Genomic DNA, 21,954 nt, shown 5'->3' on the forward strand with positions numbered 1-21,954 from the left:
CAATTGTTAATGTACTTAAAAGAATTTTATAAATTTGCCACATATTCTTGGGCTCCAAGAATGCAATTTCGTTACAATAAGCTTTTTCCTATCAGCTATGGAGAAAAACAACAGATTATCTGTTTGAAAGTTGGTGCTTTTGAGATGAGGGGTTATTGGTGACCCTCAACCCATGCTCCCAATATCCACGAGGTTTCTGGCCTCCCAGGCAAGAGGGAACCCAGCTCAGAGTTCACACCCTTATTGAACAAACAGAATGCCTCTTGTTCTCAACACTATAGCCTTTGACCTGTAAATGTAAGACAAAGTTTCACAGCCGAACATCACTCCCTGGTACAGTAATGGCAGTGTCTGGCTGCACTATGAAAACAAAACACGGGGCTGGGAACATGCGCAGCACGTTGCATACTCACCTGTGCAAGTACCTTCCTGGTTAAAGTAGCCATCTGGGCACTGGGGGAGGCACCGTCCATCCAGCATCACATGGGCAGGCCTGCAGATGGTGCAGTTCTGTGGGCTCTTTCCTGCACAACTCAGACAGGATTGGTGACAAGCTAGGAGAAAGAGAAGGCAGAGAAGACCGTCAGGAAAACCCCACAGGACACAGAACAGCTACATCTCTGATGCAAACTTTTCAAGGTTGGAGTCAGTTTTGCACATTCATTTGGTTTTCACAAGCACACCAAGTACATCTCACATATTTCTTGATAAAGGCAGGCACCTGCAAAGCATGCATTTTTAGAACCCAGATTCTGTAAAGCAAAGATGTCATGTAACAGAAATAATGGTAGAGTCATACATTTCTTTCTTCCCAAGTTCCCATTCTCAGAGAACATCAAATAAAAAGAAGCCATAAAATAGTTGTCCCTCCGTTGAGACAGCCCTCAAACTGTCACCAGATACTAACCAGCTGACCAGGCTGTCAAAGAGAAGCAACGTCCCAGACGTTTTTAAAACGGCTACTCTGTGATTCAGACAAGAAATACACAGAGGAGCATTTTGAAATCATCCAGCATTCTGAGCTGTTCTAACAAGCTGCAATAACAGGCCTGTGAGCAGGCAACTAGGATACAATGAGATAGAGACTACAGAAGGGTATAAAGGACGCAGAATGGTAGCCTGGTGGCTAAAGTCATTGCGTAGCATGGCCCGAGATGCCAAAAGGACTCTGGTTTGTATCCTGGCTACTCCACTTCCCCTCCAGATCCCTGCTTGTGGTCTGGGATAGCAGCAGAGGAAGGCCCAAAGCCTTGGGACCCTGCACCTGCATGGGGCCTGGGAAGAAGTTCCGGACTCCTGGCATCAGATTGGTTCAGTTTTGGCCATTGTGGCCACTTGGGGAGTGAACCAACAGATGGAAGATCATACTGTCTCTCCTTCTCACTGTAACTCTGACTTTCCAATAAAAATAAATAAATTTTAAAAAGAATATAAAATTTTTGTGGAAAAACTGAATTCAAAGTTAAGTTTGTTGGGGATTCACACTGTGGCAAAGCGGATTAAACTGCCCCCTAAGGTGCCAGATCCCATATGGGCACTGGTTCAAGTCATGGCTGTTCTACTTCTGATCCAGCTCCCTGCCAGAGTACCTGGAAAAGTAGCAGAGAATGGCCCAAATGCTTGAGTCACTGTACCCACACGGGTGACCCAGAAATACCCCTGGTCCCTGGCTCTAGCCTGGCCAAGCCCCAGCCTTTGCAGGCATTTGGGCAAGAGAACTAGTGACTAGGAGACCTGTCTCCCTTCCCTCTTTCTCTATAACTCTTTCAAATAAATATAACAAATCCTAAGAAAAAGCTAAGTTTATTTTGGGGAAAAAAAATCTGAAATCCACACATGGTCCATTCATCATGCATAGTTTCCCCGAGTTTTTTGAAGCTGCCTGGCATAGTACAGAGTGAGTGCAGAGCATCACTGGTCCCCATGACCTTGACTCAGTTACATAATTTCTCAAGGCTCTTGCTTCCTCATTTATAAAACAAGGACACAGCAGTACCTACTGCATGGGGAGATGTGAACACTAATTTGGCTGATGCAGGTGAATTTCTTAGGATGGTGCTGGACACAGAGTAAGGGCTTAATAAATCTTAGCTATAACTAATGATCAACATTAAGGGCTATGTTAGCGGTACCCACAGGTACAAGGAATAAAGAAAGCAATGAGAAAGAAAACCTCTCTGCTAGCCTTCCCGGGATCTACAAGGACAAAGGGCTATTTGTGTCATTTCCTGGATTGTCATGTTTATGTTTTTGAATCTGACTTGTGGGACCAAGTTGGTTCTATAGACATTGCCCCTCCCAGGGCGAGACTCGCCAAACAGCAAATGCTTGAGAGCACGCCTTTCATGTGCAAACTCACCACTGCAGAGTCAAGCATTCCCCTTCCCTCCACTACACACATGCATGTCCATGTGCACTCACGTGTACACACACCTCCCTTATTTATCCTCTTCTGTTCCAGGCCAGATACTGGACAACCAGACAGCTCCTATATACCCACAGGTCACTGAGGCTGTCTCTACTATCCACCTGCTCACCCTGCCTCACCCATTCTCTCCTAGGAAACCACACAGAGTTCATTCCCATACTCCTCTGTTTCTCCTCTGCTTCTGGTTTGACTGATGTGCTTCTCCAAAGGGCTCTTCACGTCCTGGATTATTCCTTCCTCTTGGAAGCTGTGAGTAACTGTTTTCAAAGGCAGCAGGTTTCTGATCAACTGACCTTGCCACAACTGAATAATAAAACTTACATTTTAGGACAGCCAGCCATTCACCACTAATGGTTCATTATTGAGCCTTGACAAGTCCAGGGGCGGGGTAACCGTCATGAGTAGACTAAGACCTGGTTCTTCCCCATGCAGGTGACATCATGCACTTTAGGTCATCTTCTCTATGAAGGACCAGATCCTCTAAGCTGCAGAGACAGCCCTCTGAGTTCTTATTGCCTCCATCAACAAGTACCCAGAAGACTTGGCAGGCCAACAGGAATGGAACAACCTGATGTGATTTTACACCACTGGGATTTCTATTTTCGCCATCCTCTAATAAAATGTGGCATGTAATCTGCGACACAGAGAGAGAGAGCCAATACTGAGCTCAGGCATTCTGGTCTATCAATGGTGGTTGTTAATGTATTAAACAACCTCCACACTGCTTGGTATATGGCTATAACACTACACTTCTATTGCTTTGCTGCAGCCTTGAATATCACCCGAGCATCCTTCTTGCCCATAATCTTTCACCTACAGGTTTAACACCTGAACCAGGAGACCCTCTGGGACCTGCTCAACAGCTAGGGCTAATGTTCATTCTCATTGGACAGTGCTTCTGCCTCACTGGTTGACTGATGTCTTGACTATCAACCCTGAGATTACTGAAGAACTTTATATTTACTCAAGAATTTTTTAATCAAATGAAAAACAGAAGCTAAAGCCGTATTTTAAAATTAATCTCCTTTAGTTTTAGAATACTTTACAAATGGCTCTATTAGCACAAAACACAATTACAAATTTGATTGTCACAATCTTCCTCAAAAACCAAAATGGGAATAGGTAAAGTGATATTAAAACAAAATTATAAGATATATATGTTAGCCTCTTATTGAAGACATGCTCAACACAAAATGTAACAGCGTGCAAAAGAAATATAGGTGGTAATACTTCACGAAACAGCTAAATTATATTGTCAACAACAGAGCTTTCTGGAATGACATGCAGAAGGAATGTGAGGCAACAGCTTTTTTTTACATAGCAAAATAAATATACTTATAATACCAATATGTTTATATTAGACTTCATAATATTGCAAAAGACCCAGATCTTCCTATTAAAACTCCTCAATAAAGAGGAAATCAAAATGTATCACAGTGGAATTGAAGACTGAAGAAAGATGAATTAATGTATGATGAGCTCTAGCACAGTTTATTTCATTCCACTTGGTCACAACATCAATGTAATAGCTTGACGTGATATGAATTGAGGTCATTACTGAATGACACAAAACAGGAAAGGGAGAGGATGTGCAATTTGAAAAGATGGTGGGCCAAGAATGAGCAACAGAACGTCCCTTTGCCACTACCTAGATTTTAGTAATAACGCCCCACGAAACATCACTATGGCTGACTTCAGAATTGCCTCCTTGGAAATATCAACTAAATAATGAGCTATCTAGCTGCTGTGAGCAGTCAGGGAAAGGGTGTGCTGGGGGAGACAGCCTCAAAGTTTCTTTGTCTCTGTAATGCTGCTTCAGTAAACATAGGCATTTGCATCTGCAACTTTAAAACAACCCCATGAAACTTCAATTCTGTGCTGGTTTGGGAAACGTTGACAGTATTTCAGTGACTTTTATTGGGCTTGATCCTTCCGCAGCTGAGTGCATAGCAGGAGTTCTGTCTGAAGCCTAAGACCTGTCAAGGAAGACTAACTCCATTACAGGATAGAATGCGGCAGATATTTTAAAGAAGTTCTCTGAATAATTCCTCCATGTAATGCTATATTTTTAGAGGCTGGCTTTCCAGTTGATGGTTAAGTACATTTCTGAAGAAGCATAGCCAAGTGTTTAAGCACTAAAATTGTCAGCACTCAAAGCATCCTTAGGCAGCTATGCAGACGTTAACCTGACTCCAGAAAAAATTACACCTAACACAATTAAAACATCATTTTCTGTTCATGCTATTTTCCATGTAAATTTACGACAGATATTATAACTTCTCTTTCCTTTTAATGATAATGAAGTGCACTATCCCTACTTTCACATCAGGTAAAATCTCCTGCCTTAGTGTAAAAACAATTTTTGGAGGTAGGCTTCTCTGGAAATGGGATGTCAATACAGAAAACCTCCAGGATGTTCAGCAAAAGTCTCAATGTGGGGGAGGATTAAAAGACAAAAAGTCCAACATAATTGATTGCCCACTTCTTCTCTTCATTCTGTTTCCTCTTCCCACTAAATTGGGAACACTTTAAGGGTAATGTCCCATCTTTTCCATCCATGAATCCGGTGTACGCATCACAGTCATCCCAGCCTTGGCATGTTACACCTTCTCAATGTGTCAACTCTCGCTGACTAAATAGGTGGGGAGGTGAGCCTGTGTGGGTCAATACATGGCTACATTGGTGTCACATTCACTTAGTTCTTTTTTGCTCATCTCTACCGCCTACTCTGCTATCCACCTCACGAGAATATTGGAGCTTTCCCAAATTGGACCCTCTGCCCTTCCTCTCCTCATGCTTTGGCAAGCTGAGGCGCAGCGCTAATGATGACCTTCATGCTGGTGAGTCTACAATTTATGAGTGCAGCTCTAGCCTTTACCTTGAACTCCAACCACATAAATCTACTGCAGAGACTAGGAAAACGCTCTTCTCAACATTTCACAGCTATCTTACACTCCTTATGTCCAAAATATTACTCCTTATCCACTTTCAAACTCCTCCCATATTCCTTTAACATAAACTATGACATCAGTCCCAAAACACACTCATCATCAGCCCCTGCCACCAGCATCATGTTGGGTATTTCTTTAATATTTCCAGTCTCACTCAGTAGCCCCCCCGCTGTGTACCAAGGCACTCACATGAGGACCCCAGACTTACCCTGGACGTAGTTTTGCAACACAACTAGGTATTAAGATTTGGCTGATTTTGTTTCCTATTCCTGTCACATCTGCCCTAATTTCAACATCCCCTTGGTTTCTTAATCCAGGCTTCCAATATCATGACTAATGTCAGCGTGGAAGTATCCTAACCAGCTCCCTCTTATCACTCCCTATTTTGTTTTTTTTGCCACACAACCATCAGATGGATCACTCCAAAATGCAAAGTGACCAGACCATTTCCCTACTTTCAATTGTTTATCAATACCATTTGTAAGCTCCAGACTCGTTAGCACAGCACACAACACCCTGCACAACATGACCCACCCTCCACTCTGTACTCTGAGTCCTGCTAGTTCCCCTCTTGGCACATTGTGCTGCAGAAATACCCAACACCATCTACTTCTCCCAACACTACAGGCACTCTCCTTGGCCTAGAATGCCCTTTGCTACAGTCTCTTGCTGAGGAACGCCCAGTAATCCTTTAAAACCTTAATCATGCCAAGTTCTCTCCCTACAAATCTGTCCTCACTGACTTCCCCCTTGGCAACAGTCAGTATTCTTTCCAGTTTCTGGACTCTGTGCGGGCTGCAATCACAGCACACGTGCTTTTCTTTCTGTGTTCAGATGTCAGTCTCTCCTGCTTGCTCAGACCTTCCTTAAGGCATGGGCTGTGTCTTTCTCATCTTTCCATCCCCAGAGCCGGCCACACCCAGGCTGTAAAAGCGAGAAGGGGAAAGTGAAGACAACAGAGCCTTGCCACCAGGCATGTATTTGTATAGCTTATATCAGCACCCTGGGGACTTGATTAAAGAGAATTTCTTAACATAGATTCCATATGTTTTATTTATCCAATGGATGCAAAGAAATTCAACTTCACGGTAACATACTCTTGAACTGTGCAAGCAGATTCCTGTCCATTTATATGTTTAATTAAAACTCTGCCTTCAGGCCTTCGGTGAGTCAAGGCAACAACTAAATAGATCAAAATGCACAGCCTACTTTATTTCTCCCTGCTCCCTGAGAGCAAGCTAATTCATAAACCAAATTCACTGGCAAATTTCTTATTTGTTTTTAAATTGATACAAAGTCTATATCGATTTTGTGCAATGTTGTCCTGCACAGAAAGACCCAGCCTGGGGAAACAAACTGTCTTTGAGACTGAAAAAAGAAGGCGTCGAGAACCTGAGTTACAGAAATTCCCCAATGTGTGCTGGAACAATACTCTGTCACCACTCCAGGACAATGACAAGGGTGCTGATACAGGAAAAGGGCTGCTGCAAGATTTATTACTACATTCTTTAGGAAAAAAAAAAAAACACATACGCTATACATTAGATGATAGAGATGAAAAACTCATTATATAGCACAGAGTTCATTTTTAAAATAAAGCTTCTTCTTCAAAGTTCCATTATTTCCAATTCTCCTGCTGAATGCTATGGGAATTGAAAAGACCGAGCGCTAATTCGCCACAGAATTGGGGCAATTACGTGGCTCATCTAATTATCCTGACCGTGTTCATATTAGTCCTGGTCACCACTGCCAGATTGTTTAATGGTGATTGAGCTGCATCGTAATTGGATGACCTGGTCTGAAGTTAAATTGTAAAGCTCTATGGTGGCACAAAGAGCCAGGCATCGGCTTGGAAAGAAAGAAACTCTTGAAGGAAGAAAATTACATTGCATATAAGAACTAAGGGTCTCCCACTGCTAACACTCAGGTTCCTTCTACACTTTATGTTCTTTAAGTGTAAAATGGGCATAAATGCATGTACACTCAGACCCCTGATAACACAATTTACGGTTGTAAGGAATTTCTAAAGTATAAAGCAACACATACGGGTATATGCAATGGATACGTGACTATAAAAACCCATACCAAAAGAATAAAAGTAGGTATTTGAACTTGGAAGGGTCTTAGGTAACATTTCCAAATATAGAACACCAGAAGAATTTGAATTTCAGATAAATAATACATAGTCATTTTGGGATATTCCACGCAGGAGAGGGCATTTATGAAATGTCAGCCACATACACTGAATGCTCCTATTTGCTAAATCTGTCATTGGTGCTTTTATTCAATGTTTTTCATTTGCACATTCTAAAGTTTCTGCAAAACATATAATGCAAGCAATGAGAAGAAAGTGAAATCAGCATTTTTAAAACTACTTTAGGGAGAAATAAGCATACTAGTTCCTCAGTGGTAGGTAGGCATGTCATTCCTTTAATTACAAGTTTTGTTTATGCAACCAATGGTTCTTGGGCCAGTGGCATCAGCCTCAATTCGGAGTATAGCACAAAGACAGAATCTCAGACCCCGCCCCACATCACAAAATCTGCATGCTGAGTCCCAGGAGATTCCTATGAGAAGTGCTCTTCCAGGGAGACTTCAACTAAATGCTAAATCTTCAAAAATAATTAAATCCTAAAAAAATATTTATCAGGAGTAAAGGATGACTGTGAAGTGGAGCTGAGCAGCCTGACCTGGTTGTAGGGACACCGGTAGGGAAGGCCTCTTAAGAGATAAGCAACGCCAAGTGTTTTATCCTGCTTATCCAGCCCAGCGCTGCCACAGACAGCCAAGCACAGAGACTCATGACGCTGGTGAGCTCGGGGGAGAGGGGGTGCAACAGAGCATCCTGCCTCAGACTGACTCACAGAGGCACAGAGAACCTGCCGAGGAGACTGACGCAAGCGGTGTTGGAGACTTTGTTTTAATGCAGGACTGATAGATGCTACTCACATTTGGTTTCTATGTTTAAATTTTTATTAGAAATTTGAATCAGTCAATGCTAGAGAAGTCTCAGGTGAGAGCAAGTCTGAAGAAAATGATTAAGAGCCTTTTTTTAGCTCATCCTACATGTTGGAACTTAGTGAACACACACTAAATTTGGTTGACTATTAAAAATCCTCCAGATGTTAGAATTAGGAGTTTCTTCAGCACCAACTCTAACCTCATTTTGTAAACATAGAGGTCACGTAGAAAAGAAGTGTACTGTGAAAGCGAAAGCTCCATTTTTCAGAAGCTCCCGCTTCCACTGTGACAATGTGACAAAACCATTAGACAAACCCACACAGTGGGCCACCCCCATCAGTCACAACTCTTCTGCTTGGAGCTGTCTCCACCCATTCCTTCTTCTCCATGTTGGCCTTACAGAGTGGGCTTCCCTGGACAGACCATCACTGCAGAGCATAACACGAATTCTCTTCATGTATTCATTCATTCCTCCATTCATTATCTGATTCTTTCACTGGAATGTAAGGACCATGAGAGTAGAAATTTTCATCTGACTCATCTACACGGGCATCCCCAATACCTAGGAATGCCTGGCACCTGGGAGGTACCTCTGTGTCAGGAACACAACTAACTGTCCTGCAGCTTCTGCTAAGCAGTGTTCACTTTGCTCATCGAGTCTTAATTTTATATACACATATATTATTTCATTGATGTATTCTGTCAATTATGTACATGTTAATAATTATATAAAATATATAAATACATTGCTTATATAATTATATATGACTATATATGTATATTTGTCTTCTAATCACAGACTTGCACTTTCATCAAGTATCTTGAGTGTAGTCTGGTATCATCTTGGGATAGATAATCCCAGCTGTGCCATGGAGCTAGGAGTGAAAACTTCTATGATAACTTCTGACATTACTGCAGCCTCTCAGTAAATTCTTTCTTTCTCTAATGCAGCTGCCCCTTGTTTTCATTAGCTATTACAATATTCTAATCACTATGTACTGCAGTCTCCAAGAAAGGGGGAGTTCCCGAAAGCAATTTCTGTTTCCAATTCTACATAGAAAAATACTGGAGACCAAAGGTGCTATCCCCAAATCCTCTCAATAGCATACATAAGCATACACACTCACATGTTTACACACATTTCCAACATTTTAAAATATTCTGCAGAGTAGCAAGGGTATTTATTCCTGAGAAGATGTAGCATGAAGAGCCCTTTGCAGTCTCACAGGACTCCCAGTCCTAATTCCATACACAGCACTTCAGCAGAATTGAAAATGGAACATTTCAAAAATCGTGAGAAGGCAGAGAGGATTCCAGAAATATGGCATGAGTGACAGGAACTACATCCATCGACATATTGAACACTCAGGTGAGGTTGGGAACAATTGGTGGTGATCACACCACATTCCCAATGGAAGTGTAAGCAACTCAATTAACCTCTCTCTGGTATGTTCTCATCACGAGTAAATTGAAAGTAACAATCTACTTTGTGGAGATTGCACAGGGATTTGCTAACAAATGCGAGAGACAGCTATCTGTGTGATACTGCTTAACAACATTGTGTTAACAGGCATAAAATCATGGAACTATTGGGGACTTCAGGGGTCAGTCCAGTCTTATCATGTGGGACCACAATTACAACATTCTAGAGGGATTACATTCTAATCCTTCTTCAAAGATGTTGGCTCATAGATTCCCAGACAGCTCGGCTTTGTCAAGGATGTTTTGGTACATTTAAGATGCCTCAATCCTGCAGCAGCATCAGTGTACCATGTTCCTCCTCCTCCCATATGGGAAGAAGACCAGCAGCTGCACCAACTCCAACAGGCATCTGCCCCCTTTCTGAGGCTGCCACAAGGCTGTGTGATGATGATAAGCACAGCAATTGGACTCAGACGAGCTTAGGTTCCATGGGATTCTATTTCATGCTGGCCACATGACCAAGCAAGTTGCAACCTCAAGTATCAGTTTCTTCTATTCTTGCAGTGCCTCACAGCTTGCCATGGGGATCAAATGCATGATATTATATCTTCTGGGCTGAACAGTACAAATCACTTTAATTTTCATTTATTTACCACTCTTTTCAACAGTTTAGCCTCTCCCCCCTTCTTCTAGATCCATTCCTAATTGCCATCGGTTGCTACAGACACAGTGCTCAGAATTGTAAGTAACAGCTGACTGCACTGAGTAGTTTGCAAAGATTTTTGTCTCATTTTCCCCAGGATCACCATGCCAAGGGTAAATCCTGTGTCATTAGGTGACAGTGAGGAATCTCCTTTAGGCTCCTGTGGCCTCTCTAGCCTTGACCCAAGTACCACAAAAGCCACATCTCCCACATGGCATCCTCTGCATTCTTGGAAAGTCCAGTGTTTGTGCAGTTTCAATACCTCTTTGGTCTCCACTCAAACCTCAGGAAACACAGTACACAGCTGTCTAAAATTATATAGATGGATTTCACATATTCTAACAAGTAAAAAAATAACTTCTGCAGCAATGTGGGCCAAAAAATTATAATGACAATAAGAGTAAGTGAGTGAGGCAAGAGAAAAGAAGTTACACTTTCTCCATATCCTTTCCCTCATCTGTCAGTAGTTGGGAACTGTAACTAGATTCCTTAGGGGGTCTGGGTTTGCCAGAAGCCAGAGTGGCCTGAAGAAACTTGTTTAGTTAACCTAATCCCTAGAAGAGATTTGAGATGCTATTAAACAGAGAGAAAAGAGTGATTGCTTACATTTCCCTGCCATTAAGAAGGAGAAACACTGGCCCCCATGGAAGTAGCCAATCCCTAGAGTGGGGTGGTTGTGTGGCATGCACTTTGGGACAACATTGGGACTGTAACATAGCATCACAAAAGATTGCTATATTCGGCAGTAGTTATGTAAACAGTGTCTCAGGAGTTTAAGGGGCCTGGGAGAGTTTGGATAGTGCACACTAGAGTGGGAATTGTGATGTCTGGAAAGTAGAGGCTCCTCTGGGTATCACTGTAATGCCCCTGGAGAGGGGACTTCCTGGGTACCACTTTCTCATTCACCTGAACATCTGAGCATATAGACTATACCTATACCTACAGAGCTTGGAGCTTTGTCATTTACCAACCACTCTTGCATTCCTAATCTCCTATGCTTCTGGCAGAAACATAGCAGGAAAGCTACCTATTCCATGCCTGGCTCTGGCTTCCAGTGTTCAAATACTACATATATTCGGAAACATTTATTTATTTATTTATTTATTTATTTATTTATTTATTTATTTATTTTAACTCTCTAATAGAGAATGAATGAATGAATGAATGAATGAATAGAACAGCTGAGGCTGAAACAAGTGAAAGCCACTCCAGCTGATCTCCCATACAGGTGTTACGGGCCCAAGCACTTGGCTCATCTTCAGCTGCTCCCCTAGCACATTAGCACAGAGCTGGATCTGAAGTGCAGCATTTGAGGCTCTAACAGCTGCTCATATTGGGTTCCAGTGTCACAGGCAGTGACTTAACCCATTGCACCATAATATTAGTTCACTAATTCTGTTTACTTCTTACTGTGCTATGCAGACTGTGTCTGAAGTCTTAATCTGACCTTGAAACACAATCTTTCCAGCTGAGGATATGTTCTAATGTGAAATTAAAGTAACTTCAATAAGTTGATTTGTAAGACACCAAATTGCAACAGGCTTACAGTGATGCTGTAAAATAAACACTGAAAACGCTGAATGAGAATAAAGATTCATAGATACTCTTGCAAAATGGTAAAGGGCAATTGGGCTCACCTTGTTTGGTGGATTACTTTCTTACATTCACATTACTCTTCCACATTCAAAATTCCCTTTAATAAATATGTTATACTTACAATGAAAAATACAACAGTAATGACTATCCAACTATCTTGAGAGTCAAACAACAGCAAGGTGACTCTCAGGAAATGATACCTTCCTTTTCACCTTCTGACAACTCATTGATGATCTGATTATTGAGTCAAATTACCCAAGATGTCATCCCTTCCCTGCAGGTAATATGCCAAGGTAGGGCAGGAATCACTTCTAAATGTTGACAAAATCCCAGGTTTTGCCCTTAAAAGGACTGATTCCTATTCAGCATGGCAGATCAGCAGAAATAATAAACTGAACTTGACAACGAACCCTGGGTCTCGCAGCTGTCCACAGTGGTCTTAAAGAACGTGTGATACTTCTGAGAAGGCAACTGTGAGGATGCTACATGAGGGACTCAGCTCTTTAAGCTCATCTGTGACTCAAAGGGGGTGGTAGGAACAGACAAGGGGATCACTGTTCTACAATTCAGCCTCCCATTTCTCTCACGAGCATTCTAGAATACTTCTTATGTGAAAAAAAAAAAACAAAAAAACACACACAAGTGTTCCGTGTTTCAGTCCTATCTCACTGGATCACACAGAGGTATGCCCAAAACCACCCAGAATTTTTACAAATCATGCTTACTCACCTTCACATAGTCCAGTGCTCTCCAAGTAAAACTGGGCTCTGCATTGGGGCAGACACTCCCCATAGGGGACCTGTGCCCCAGAAACCTGCTGGACCTGCAGTCCCTCCTCGGGCTTTGCACACCTGGTGCACTGAGAGGGCTCAGGACCCACACAAGCCAGGCAGGATGGATGACAGTCTGTGTGGAGGAACAAAACACAGAAAGTAACCCAAGCATCAAGTACATGTTGTGGCCAACAGGTGTCCTTCCTTAATTCAAAACCACCTAGAACAGCTCTCCAGGTGTGTCCTTATTTTTCTACACAAAGCAAATGGGGATACTAGTATCTCTAAGAGGCACAGTGATAGGGGTGGCAAAAGCCACATCTCTCAGGTCAGTGAGGGCTGTCTGGCTAGATCATAAAAAACTCATGACCTGGTCAATACTGGCTTGGCTCTCTGGGAAAGAAAAAGCCCTGAACGATGCTTTCACATGATGTTCTCAGGTGTTGCTGAAGATTTCCAGGAGCATTTAGATGAAGACCACTATGTCCTTTGCAAAACCAGTCATGCATTGTCACCCGATATGTCATCCCTTGTACACAATGTAGAGGCCTAGACAAGAAATTTCTCTTACTATTTATCTGGAGAAAGGCTGTTTCCTGAGCAGCAATGAAAACCTCACATAACAGTTTGTTTTCCCTTGATGCTGTGAAAATCAAACACTACTCAAGATGATCTCATACCCACATTTTGATACAGTTGAGCTTCCTTTTCTTTATAAGACTCCAGAGTCAGAATTTTCTTTCTTTCTCTGTCTCTGTCTCTCCCTCCCTGCTTCCCTCCCTCCCTCCCTCCTGGTAAGGGCCATTTGGATATTTATAGCATCATTGTTGGCCCATACCAAATTATCGACTTAACAACTAGCCTGCTATAGATTAATTGCAAATCAAGTCTGACCTGTGGCTGCCTTGACAGGGTCAGACTAAATGATTTAGTGGTTTGTGGGCTGGACATCCCCCAACCCAGCTAGGTTCTCTTTTTCCAAACATTTGTTGTTGCTTCTGTGTTTTAAATAATTTGGTTTCCCAGAAACTCCCCTCAAACTCTTTTCTAAGGTACTAACATAAAAATAAATGCAAATTAATTCCACTTAAAGGGTTTGCTTCAGTGTAGTACTTTCAGATGTCCCAATGTGCCCATAGCCTTTTGGGAAATGGTTACTCAAGATTTCTCGTCTGACTCATCCCAGACGTCTTGCCAGTGACACCCGGCTCTCATCAAGATAGAAGTTTTCCAGGGAAACACAACATCAGTCTAGCACAAATAGTAGCAATGCTAGGAGAATAGGGAAGAGAGACATAGGAGTTCATTCTCTTAAAGTATGGGGGTGGAAATCATATTTCCCATAAGCGTAGCTAGAGAAATCAGCAACTTTTTGAAATGTCTACAAGTTTGTAAATGTATGTTTTCTTCAGATCATCCCTTTGTGAAATAATTATAATGAAAAGGATGTATGCATATTCCTCCATCGGCATCAACAGAGGACTGGTCCCAGGAACCCTGTTGGTAACAAAATCTGCAGATGCTCTAGTGGATTCCGTGCAGCAGTTCAGTCTTTGCACAGAGCCTAACTGTGTCTCCCCATACCCTTCAAATCATCTCCAGGCTGATACTAACACTCGACTTTCTATCACTTTTATTGCATGAATCCAGCATAACACTCAATATGCCGTATAAATTCAAGTGTTACTTCTCTGAACTTGGTAAACTATTTTCCCCCAAACACTGTCCATCCACAGTTGAATATTTTCAATTCATACATGTGGAATCAGCAGATACACATGGCCAGCTACAATGTATATATAGCCATATAAGATATAGCATAAGAAAAGTTGCAACAGAAAATGGTATCATCAGTAAAAAAGTCAACCTATGCCCTTTGATGGGGCAGTATTTTATTAAAGATGATGATGATGGTACTGATCATACCTTTGCAGACGCCATGGTCAGGGTAGAAACCATCTGTACAGCTGGGTAGGCAGTGGCCTTGATGCAGAGCCTGGGGGTGCACACAAGCTGTGCAGTGAGAGGCGGTGGGTCCGGAGCAGTTGGCACATGACTTGTCACAGACTGCAAGACAGTAAGAAGTGAACACGCAGGGACCAGGTGATGACAAAGCCCACTTTCTGTCTTGGCTTCACATGAGATAGCAAGCCTATTGAGCATTTGAAGTCCCCTTATCACGATCTCAAAACGAGCCCAAGAAGATGAGGAAGCAGGTGGCTATCCTGCCAACACTGCTCATACGACCACTTCTTCTGCTTTTATTCATGTTCTAGCTACTACTTAATAGCCAGCTTTTGTTTAGTGTTTGTAATAAGTGCTGTTTACAAATGATCATTTTTAATCCTCATAACATCATAATGGGTGTTACTAACTGCATTTCTTAAAGATTTATTTATTTTTATTGCAAAAGCAGATATACAGAGAGGAGGAGAGACAGAGGAAGATCTTCCGTCCATTGATTCACTCGTGGCTACAAAGGCCAGAGCTTAGGTGACCCAAAGCCAGGAGCCCAGAGCTTTCTCTGGGTCTCCCATGTGGGTGCAGGGTCCCAAGGCTTTGGGCCTTTCTCGACTGCTTCCCTAGGCCACAAGCAGGGAGATGGATGGGAAGCAGGGCCACTGGGATATGAAGTGGTGCCCATATGAGATCCCAGTACATACAAGGCAAGGACTTAAGCCACTAGGCTACTGCGCAGGGCTCTATAAACTGCATTTTAAAGATGGGAAAATTGAGATCTTGGGACACTAAAAAGTTGCACAGATGCCATTCGTTGCAGGGTTGGGATTTAGCTCTAGGTCTTTCTGGACCTAAACCCCAGACTTCCTGAATAGAAAAATGCAGAGAGTTTATGGGTCTTGCTGTTGGGAGTACTAGAAAATTTGATTGGCTTGAACTCAATTAATGCCATTAGGCAATGTCTAGTCTCTTGGCACATCTGCAGTGAGAGAGTAGACTGAATGATCATTACAAAGTTCCCAGCCTTGATCTTTCAGTATTCAAAGTATAAATTACATCATCACTGTCTAGAATCTGACTACTACATATGATAATGTCAAGAACATACCTCCCTTGCTTTTGACCTTGGTTTTAACAATGGAATATCTCTGACTCCAAGAGATAGGAGGTGATAACATGGCCTTGGATGAGCACTTTGGCAGAGCCAGAGACACAAGTGAGACAAGGAGGAAGGCTCTGGAGGGCTGGTCAGGAGAAGGATGAGGGTACTTAGGAGACAAAAGGAGGGACTTGAGTGATTAAACAGGTTGGAAGGCAAAGGAGAGTAATAGGCAGGTGTGGTGGCACTGTCCAAATATCCGACATTTATAGACTTCAACGTTATGACCTGTAAGATTTTGTTTAAATGTAACTTGCTATTTTTTAAGTGAGTTGAAGTTGTGAATATACGAGTTTATAAACGCCATGGAATGATTTTGTCATGCCTACAGACTAAACCAGTGATGGTTTACATATAGGGGTGGCCAAGAGCCATTTGGATATTTATAACATCATTTGTTGGCCATCCAAAATCATTAGCTTTAAAATTAGCCTGCTATAGATCTGTTGAATTTCAGATCTTCAGTGCGATTTTCTCAGCAGAACCAGATCAAATGATCTCAAGGTCCTTATCTGGCCCTTGAACTAGACATTCCTCACCTCTGCAAAAACAAGAGGACCAAATGTTAAAGATGTTGTTAGCATCTCAAAAAAGCTAAATGAACTCTGATGATGATTAATGTGTCGGCGTCCTTCATTTAATCACCCTAGCTAGCCAGCATCCATCCATGTTTCCCACTCCTAAAGCAAGCACAGGTGAATTCTGTAATTAAAATGCTATCTGCTTTAAAGCAGCATTTTCGCATCACACAAGTTCCTGCGTGGGTAGCATACGGCATGACGTGTGAAGCAGTATGAAACATTTTGCATGGATCATGACGATTATGTGTCTCTCACCTTTGCACTTGCCCGACTCATCAGCGTAGTGCCCTCCAGGGCATTCAGAAATGCATTTGCCATTATGCAACATGGTCTTCTCAGCACAGGTAAGACACCTGGGACTACTGGGGCCACAACTCTTACAGGACTGGTCACAAGCTAAGAGGAAAGAAAGTCCATCAAAGGCAGGCACCAGCAAGCAACAATACAGGGAGGTCACTCTCGGCGTGCTCCGCCCTGGCGCCAAGGCAGCACTCTCCTTCCCAGGCTGTGCAGCAGGGCAGTTTCCTTGATTCCAAGGACTCCACCTCTTCACAGTCGAAGGCGAATTGGAGAATTACTCACTGAACCAGGCATAACAAACACTCTGAAGCACATCCAGTGGCATATCCAATTTAATACGGAATTTAAAATTAAAATGGCCCTGGAGACAAGGTTACCATATTTATCAAATAAAAATATTGTACCCCCGGTTAAATTTGAATTTCAATAAATAGTGCAGAATTTTATTTAGTGTGCTTGTACCAAGTAGTTTATAAACTCCCATGCCTCTTTTTTAACCATACTTGGAGAAAGAATTCAGAGAGTCAGTGTTCTGTTAAGATGATATCACTAAAATTATGTTGATAGCTAGATGTTTGGTGTTACAATTAAGACATCACTCGGGACTTTTGCATCTTACATTGGAGTGTCTGGTGTTTGAGCTTTTTACTAACACATATGCTGGGAGGCAGCAGATGATCCATTAAAATACTTGGGTTTCTGTCACTCCCATGAAAGAACTGGATTGAGTTCTCAGCTCCTAGCTTTGGCCTGGCCCTGCCCTGGGTCACTGAAGGCATTTGGGCAGTAAACCACTGGATAGGAGCTCTGTGTCTCTATCTCCTTGCCTATCAAACAAGCAGTTTAAAATTCAATAAAATTATGTTGAAATGATTAAATTATACATAATTTTGCAGGACCTACACATTCATCTATTCATTCATTTAACCCTTGCTCCACAAAGCACTTTTTTAGGTCTGTGTCAAAGATCAAATCAACATGTTTTCAACTTAAAGAGACAAATCCATCTAAAAGAGGAAAACAAAATAACCAATATTAAAAAGAGCACTCTGATTAGTCTGTACAGGCACAAGAAAAATGGCAGAAATCTTTCTGGTCAAGAATGGACTCATAGAAGTGCCCCTTAGGCAATGTCCTAGGACTCGAGTTGGATTATGCTGAGCTGAGGAGAAACCCTTCACGCTGAAGCATCAAGTAAGCCAAGGCTCAGTACCTGGGAAAATGGGAGCTATCATGGGCACAACCGTTCCACTGGGCAGGAAAAGAGGAAAAGATCAGATTAAGGCAACCTACAGTCGGACTCTGTGGTCTAGAATCTCACTTTGCCGAGGGCACTGAGAGCCTCTGCAAAGCATTATGTAGAGTAGAAATACATGGCTGAATTGATGTGCAAGAAAGATGGCCCGTCTTCAGCTGGAGAGAAGGATGGAGGAGGTAACGACATGAAACTGGGCTTGGCTAGAAGACCATGGCTTCGTGTAGGCTCGGGGGGAGGAATGAGATTTGAGAAGAAGAGGAGAGAGGCTTGAGAGACGAGGTTTGCTTTAGGGGAGGAGCGAAGCCATCCACAGAATGTCAGAAGGGGCAGGCATGAGGTTATGGGGAGCTCAGCCAGCATTTGTGTGGTCCTGTAGACACCTGATTTATGTTTCAAGGTCTCCAAGAGAGGTCTGCAGATGAGCCCACACAGATAGATGCTGAAACCAGAAATCAGTTGATTTATTCAGAGAAAGGATGCAGGAGACGATAGAAGTAGGCAAAGATCTGGGGAATATCAACCTTTTACAAGAAGGAAGGGGGTGGTGGATGAGCAAAGGTGAGCAAGAAGAAATGACTCATGAGTCGGAGAGAAAGAGGGAGCTTCAGGGCTGAGAAGCTGGGTTGGGCAGGGGGGCAGTTCTAGAGAGAAGTCGTAAGCAGTGCAGAGAAGACACTTGTCATGGGAAGAGGTGCTATTGCACTCCAGTGCTGGGGTATGTGGGGCCTGTGCTGCATGAATCGACTGAACAGAGCACAGTCTACTCCATGAAAAAATGAGGACAGAAAGAGCTTAAAGGGTAAGCAGTGGCTATAGCATACTAATATTAAGGTTCAAGTCAAACACTGAACCTGGGGGTGTGAGAAGAGCTTGAATGAAAACAGCAAGGTGAAAAAAGGGATGTATGTTTTTAAAAAGGATGTACTTATTTAAAAGGCAGAGTAACCAGAAGGGGGTATGATGAGAGAGTGAATAGAAAAGGGAGGGAGGGAGGGAGGATAGAGAGAGAATAAGAATGAGTGAACATGTTTTTCTGTCTGCTCGTTCACTTTCCAAATGGCCACAACAATCGGAGTGTAAAGCTGTGAGCCAGGAGCTTTTTCTGGTTTTCCATGGCCAGTGCAGAGGCCCAGGCAGTGGGTCATCTTTCTGCTGCTTTCCCAAGTGCATTAGCAGGAAGCTGGATTGGAAGCGGAGCAGCCAGGGCTCACACAGGACTTACACAATGCCTCAGCACTGGCCGCAGGGGATGTACTTTGTAAGAGCATAGGAGGGGTCCCGGTGGCATGGCCTAGCAGCTAAAGTCCTCGCCTTAAATGCGTCGGGATCCCATATGGGCGCCAGTTCTAATCCCGGGGGCTCCGCTTCCCATCCAGCTCCCTGCTTGTGACCTGGGAAAGCAGTCGAGGACAGCCCAAAGATTTGGGACCCTGCACCCGCCGGGGAGACTCCGGAGGAAGTTCCTGGTTCCCGGCTTCGGATCAGCACAGCACCGGCCGTTGTGGTCACTTGGGGAGTAAATCATCGGATGGAAGATCTTCCTCTCTGTCTCTCCTCCTCTCTGTATATCTGACTTTGTAATAAAAATAAATAAATCTTTTAAAAAAAAGAGCATAGGAGGAACACTAATGTGGAAGGGAGCAGAGAAGGGTCTACTTGTCCAGGAGGAGAGGAGGTGACAGGGGACAAGCACAGCTGTGGGGAAGTACAGGACTCCAGTTACCCAACACGCCCTGGCTAACTTCCCTACAAACAAGCAAAGCAACCTTCTTCACAATGCAGAGTGTCTGCATTTTGGATCAGAGCACTGCTGAGCCCAATTCTGTCTGTTCCCTTAAAGCACCTTCACCCTACCGACATGAAAACATGTTAAGAATTTAAGAAAAAAAGACAGTAAAGGATTAAGCCAAATATTCCATCCTGGAGGATTCAGAATCTATTTATGAGCAAATGTGTTGGGTGTGATAAACTTTAGTAATGATTAATGAAATGGACTTACTGTGGAAAAAGCAAAACATCTCTGAATTTTTAACTCCAATAAAGAAGCAAAAATGGATCTGAGGAGTGTTTTCTCCTCTTCCTTTACCAGAACATAAAGAGTTCTGAAGTTTCTAATTTTAGAACCAACATCGCAACAGGACAAAATAATCTATAAGCTAAATCAAATTTGCTATAAACAAAAAAAAAATCACAAAACATTCAAAAAAATTGAAATTAACCAACAATGAAAATGATACACAAAACATTACAAGAAAGATCTAAAGTAATATTTAGAAGGTAAGTCAGATATTTAAATAAAATCATTAGGAAGATGCCATTTCTTTCCAAGCTAATCTGTAACACTTCAATGAAGTATCAGTATGAATTTCACTTGAATTTCCTTAGGGATTCGATAAATGAATAGCTTAGTCAACTTAGAAGACGAAAAGAAAAGACATTTGTCCCAGAAAGCTATGGGGACAAGCTAGAAAGGCAATACAAGTGAGCAAGTTAACAGAGTGAGATGTTTACCAGAACAGAAATTTGGACTGCAGAGTGTCTGACGAGCCCTTATATGCATAGTAACTAGACACAATAAACATGGATTAAGAGGTAATGTTGGGAAAACTGGAGTGTGGAATGCAGAAAACTCAAACTAGATCCCCAATTAAATCCACAAGTATAAATAGATTCATGTATGAATAATCTGAGGGTAAAATGCCAAATTAATAGAAGAAAACATAGGCTAATTTATTTGTGAATATGAGAATAGATCTCAAACCAAACTTCAAAAGCAAAGCTTTAAAGCAGAAAGCAATGAATTAAAGATTTTTGTTCAACAAAGGGCATCACATTCATGCTAAATGACAACAGGATGGGAGATATTTGCATATTTAAAATACACAAGAGTTAATAGCTATAACATATATACAGTGGATGCCATAAAAGGTAGCAAAGAATAATTGAAAAGCACATTAGAAAGCATATATGAAGACCAACTGGAGTTGAAAATAGACTCCAGCCCTGTGACATGGTTCAGTGTCTAAATCCTCACCTTGCAAGCACCAGCATCCCATATGGGCACATGTTCCAGATGCTCCACTCCCCATCTAGCTCCTCGCTTGTGGCCTGGGAAAGAAGTAGGGGATGGCCTAGAGCCTTGGGACCCTGCACCTGTGTGGGAGATCTGGAGGATGCTCCTGACTCTTGGCTATTGGCTTCAGATCAGCTCAGCTCTGGCCATTGTAGCCACTTGGGGAGTGAACTCGTGTATGGAAGATCTTTCTGTCTCTCCTTCCCTCTGTAAATCTGACCTTCCAATAAAAATAAATACTTTAAAAAAAAAACAAAGAAAATAGACTCATTAGCAATCAAAAATATGCAAATATATGGGATGGCCCTTTACCTGTACTACCCAGCAAACATAAGAATCTTGATGTTGCCAAATGGTGGTGAGTATGTATTGGTAAGAGAACCCTCAGTCTCAGAGTACAGAGGGTGGCGGTCACGCAGGTGGGCAATTAACTTAGTCAATTAAAGAAGTTGAATCCAGAAACCAGCAATTCTTCTCCTGGGTATAAATCCCAGCAAAGCTCCCAGAGAGGTGTGTGAAGAGACTTGTTGCTCTCTGATGCTGGTATGTGGACAGTGACAAAGGAGAGAACCCACCCCGGAAGTAGTAGGAGCGGGATGTGAGGTACACGCAAGGACTGCTACACAGTTGTGACAAGGAGAGGTCCAAATAACAGAGTAACACAGGTGAATCTTAAAAAACATAGCCTGGAGTGAGAAACAGGCACTGCACAAACTCTGTAAAGCACCATTTAAGAAAATTAAATATACATACTTCCAGAGCAAAATAATCAGCCTAGAAAAGTTCATGG

At 42.4% G+C, this 21,954-nt stretch overlaps 1 protein-coding gene across 1 annotated transcript in view; it reads right to left on the bottom strand.

Moving 5' to 3' along the window:
* FRAS1 (Fraser extracellular matrix complex subunit 1) overlaps positions 1-21,954 on the bottom strand; it is a 277,676-nt gene that overhangs the window by 185,227 nt on the left and 70,495 nt on the right. The window contains exons 15-18 of the mRNA XM_058666643.1: positions 16,789-16,929; positions 14,761-14,901; positions 12,791-12,967; positions 414-554 (exon numbers count right to left, since the gene is read on the bottom strand). Coding sequence (XP_058522626.1) covers positions 414-554; positions 12,791-12,967; positions 14,761-14,901; positions 16,789-16,929 — 600 coding nt within the window. The remainder of the gene's footprint in view (positions 1-413; positions 555-12,790; positions 12,968-14,760; positions 14,902-16,788; positions 16,930-21,954) is intronic.

The sequence above is a fragment of the Ochotona princeps genome, chromosome 7 (assembly GCF_030435755.1).
Source record: "Ochotona princeps isolate mOchPri1 chromosome 7, mOchPri1.hap1, whole genome shotgun sequence".
Taxonomy (NCBI): Eukaryota; Metazoa; Chordata; class Mammalia; order Lagomorpha; family Ochotonidae; genus Ochotona; species Ochotona princeps.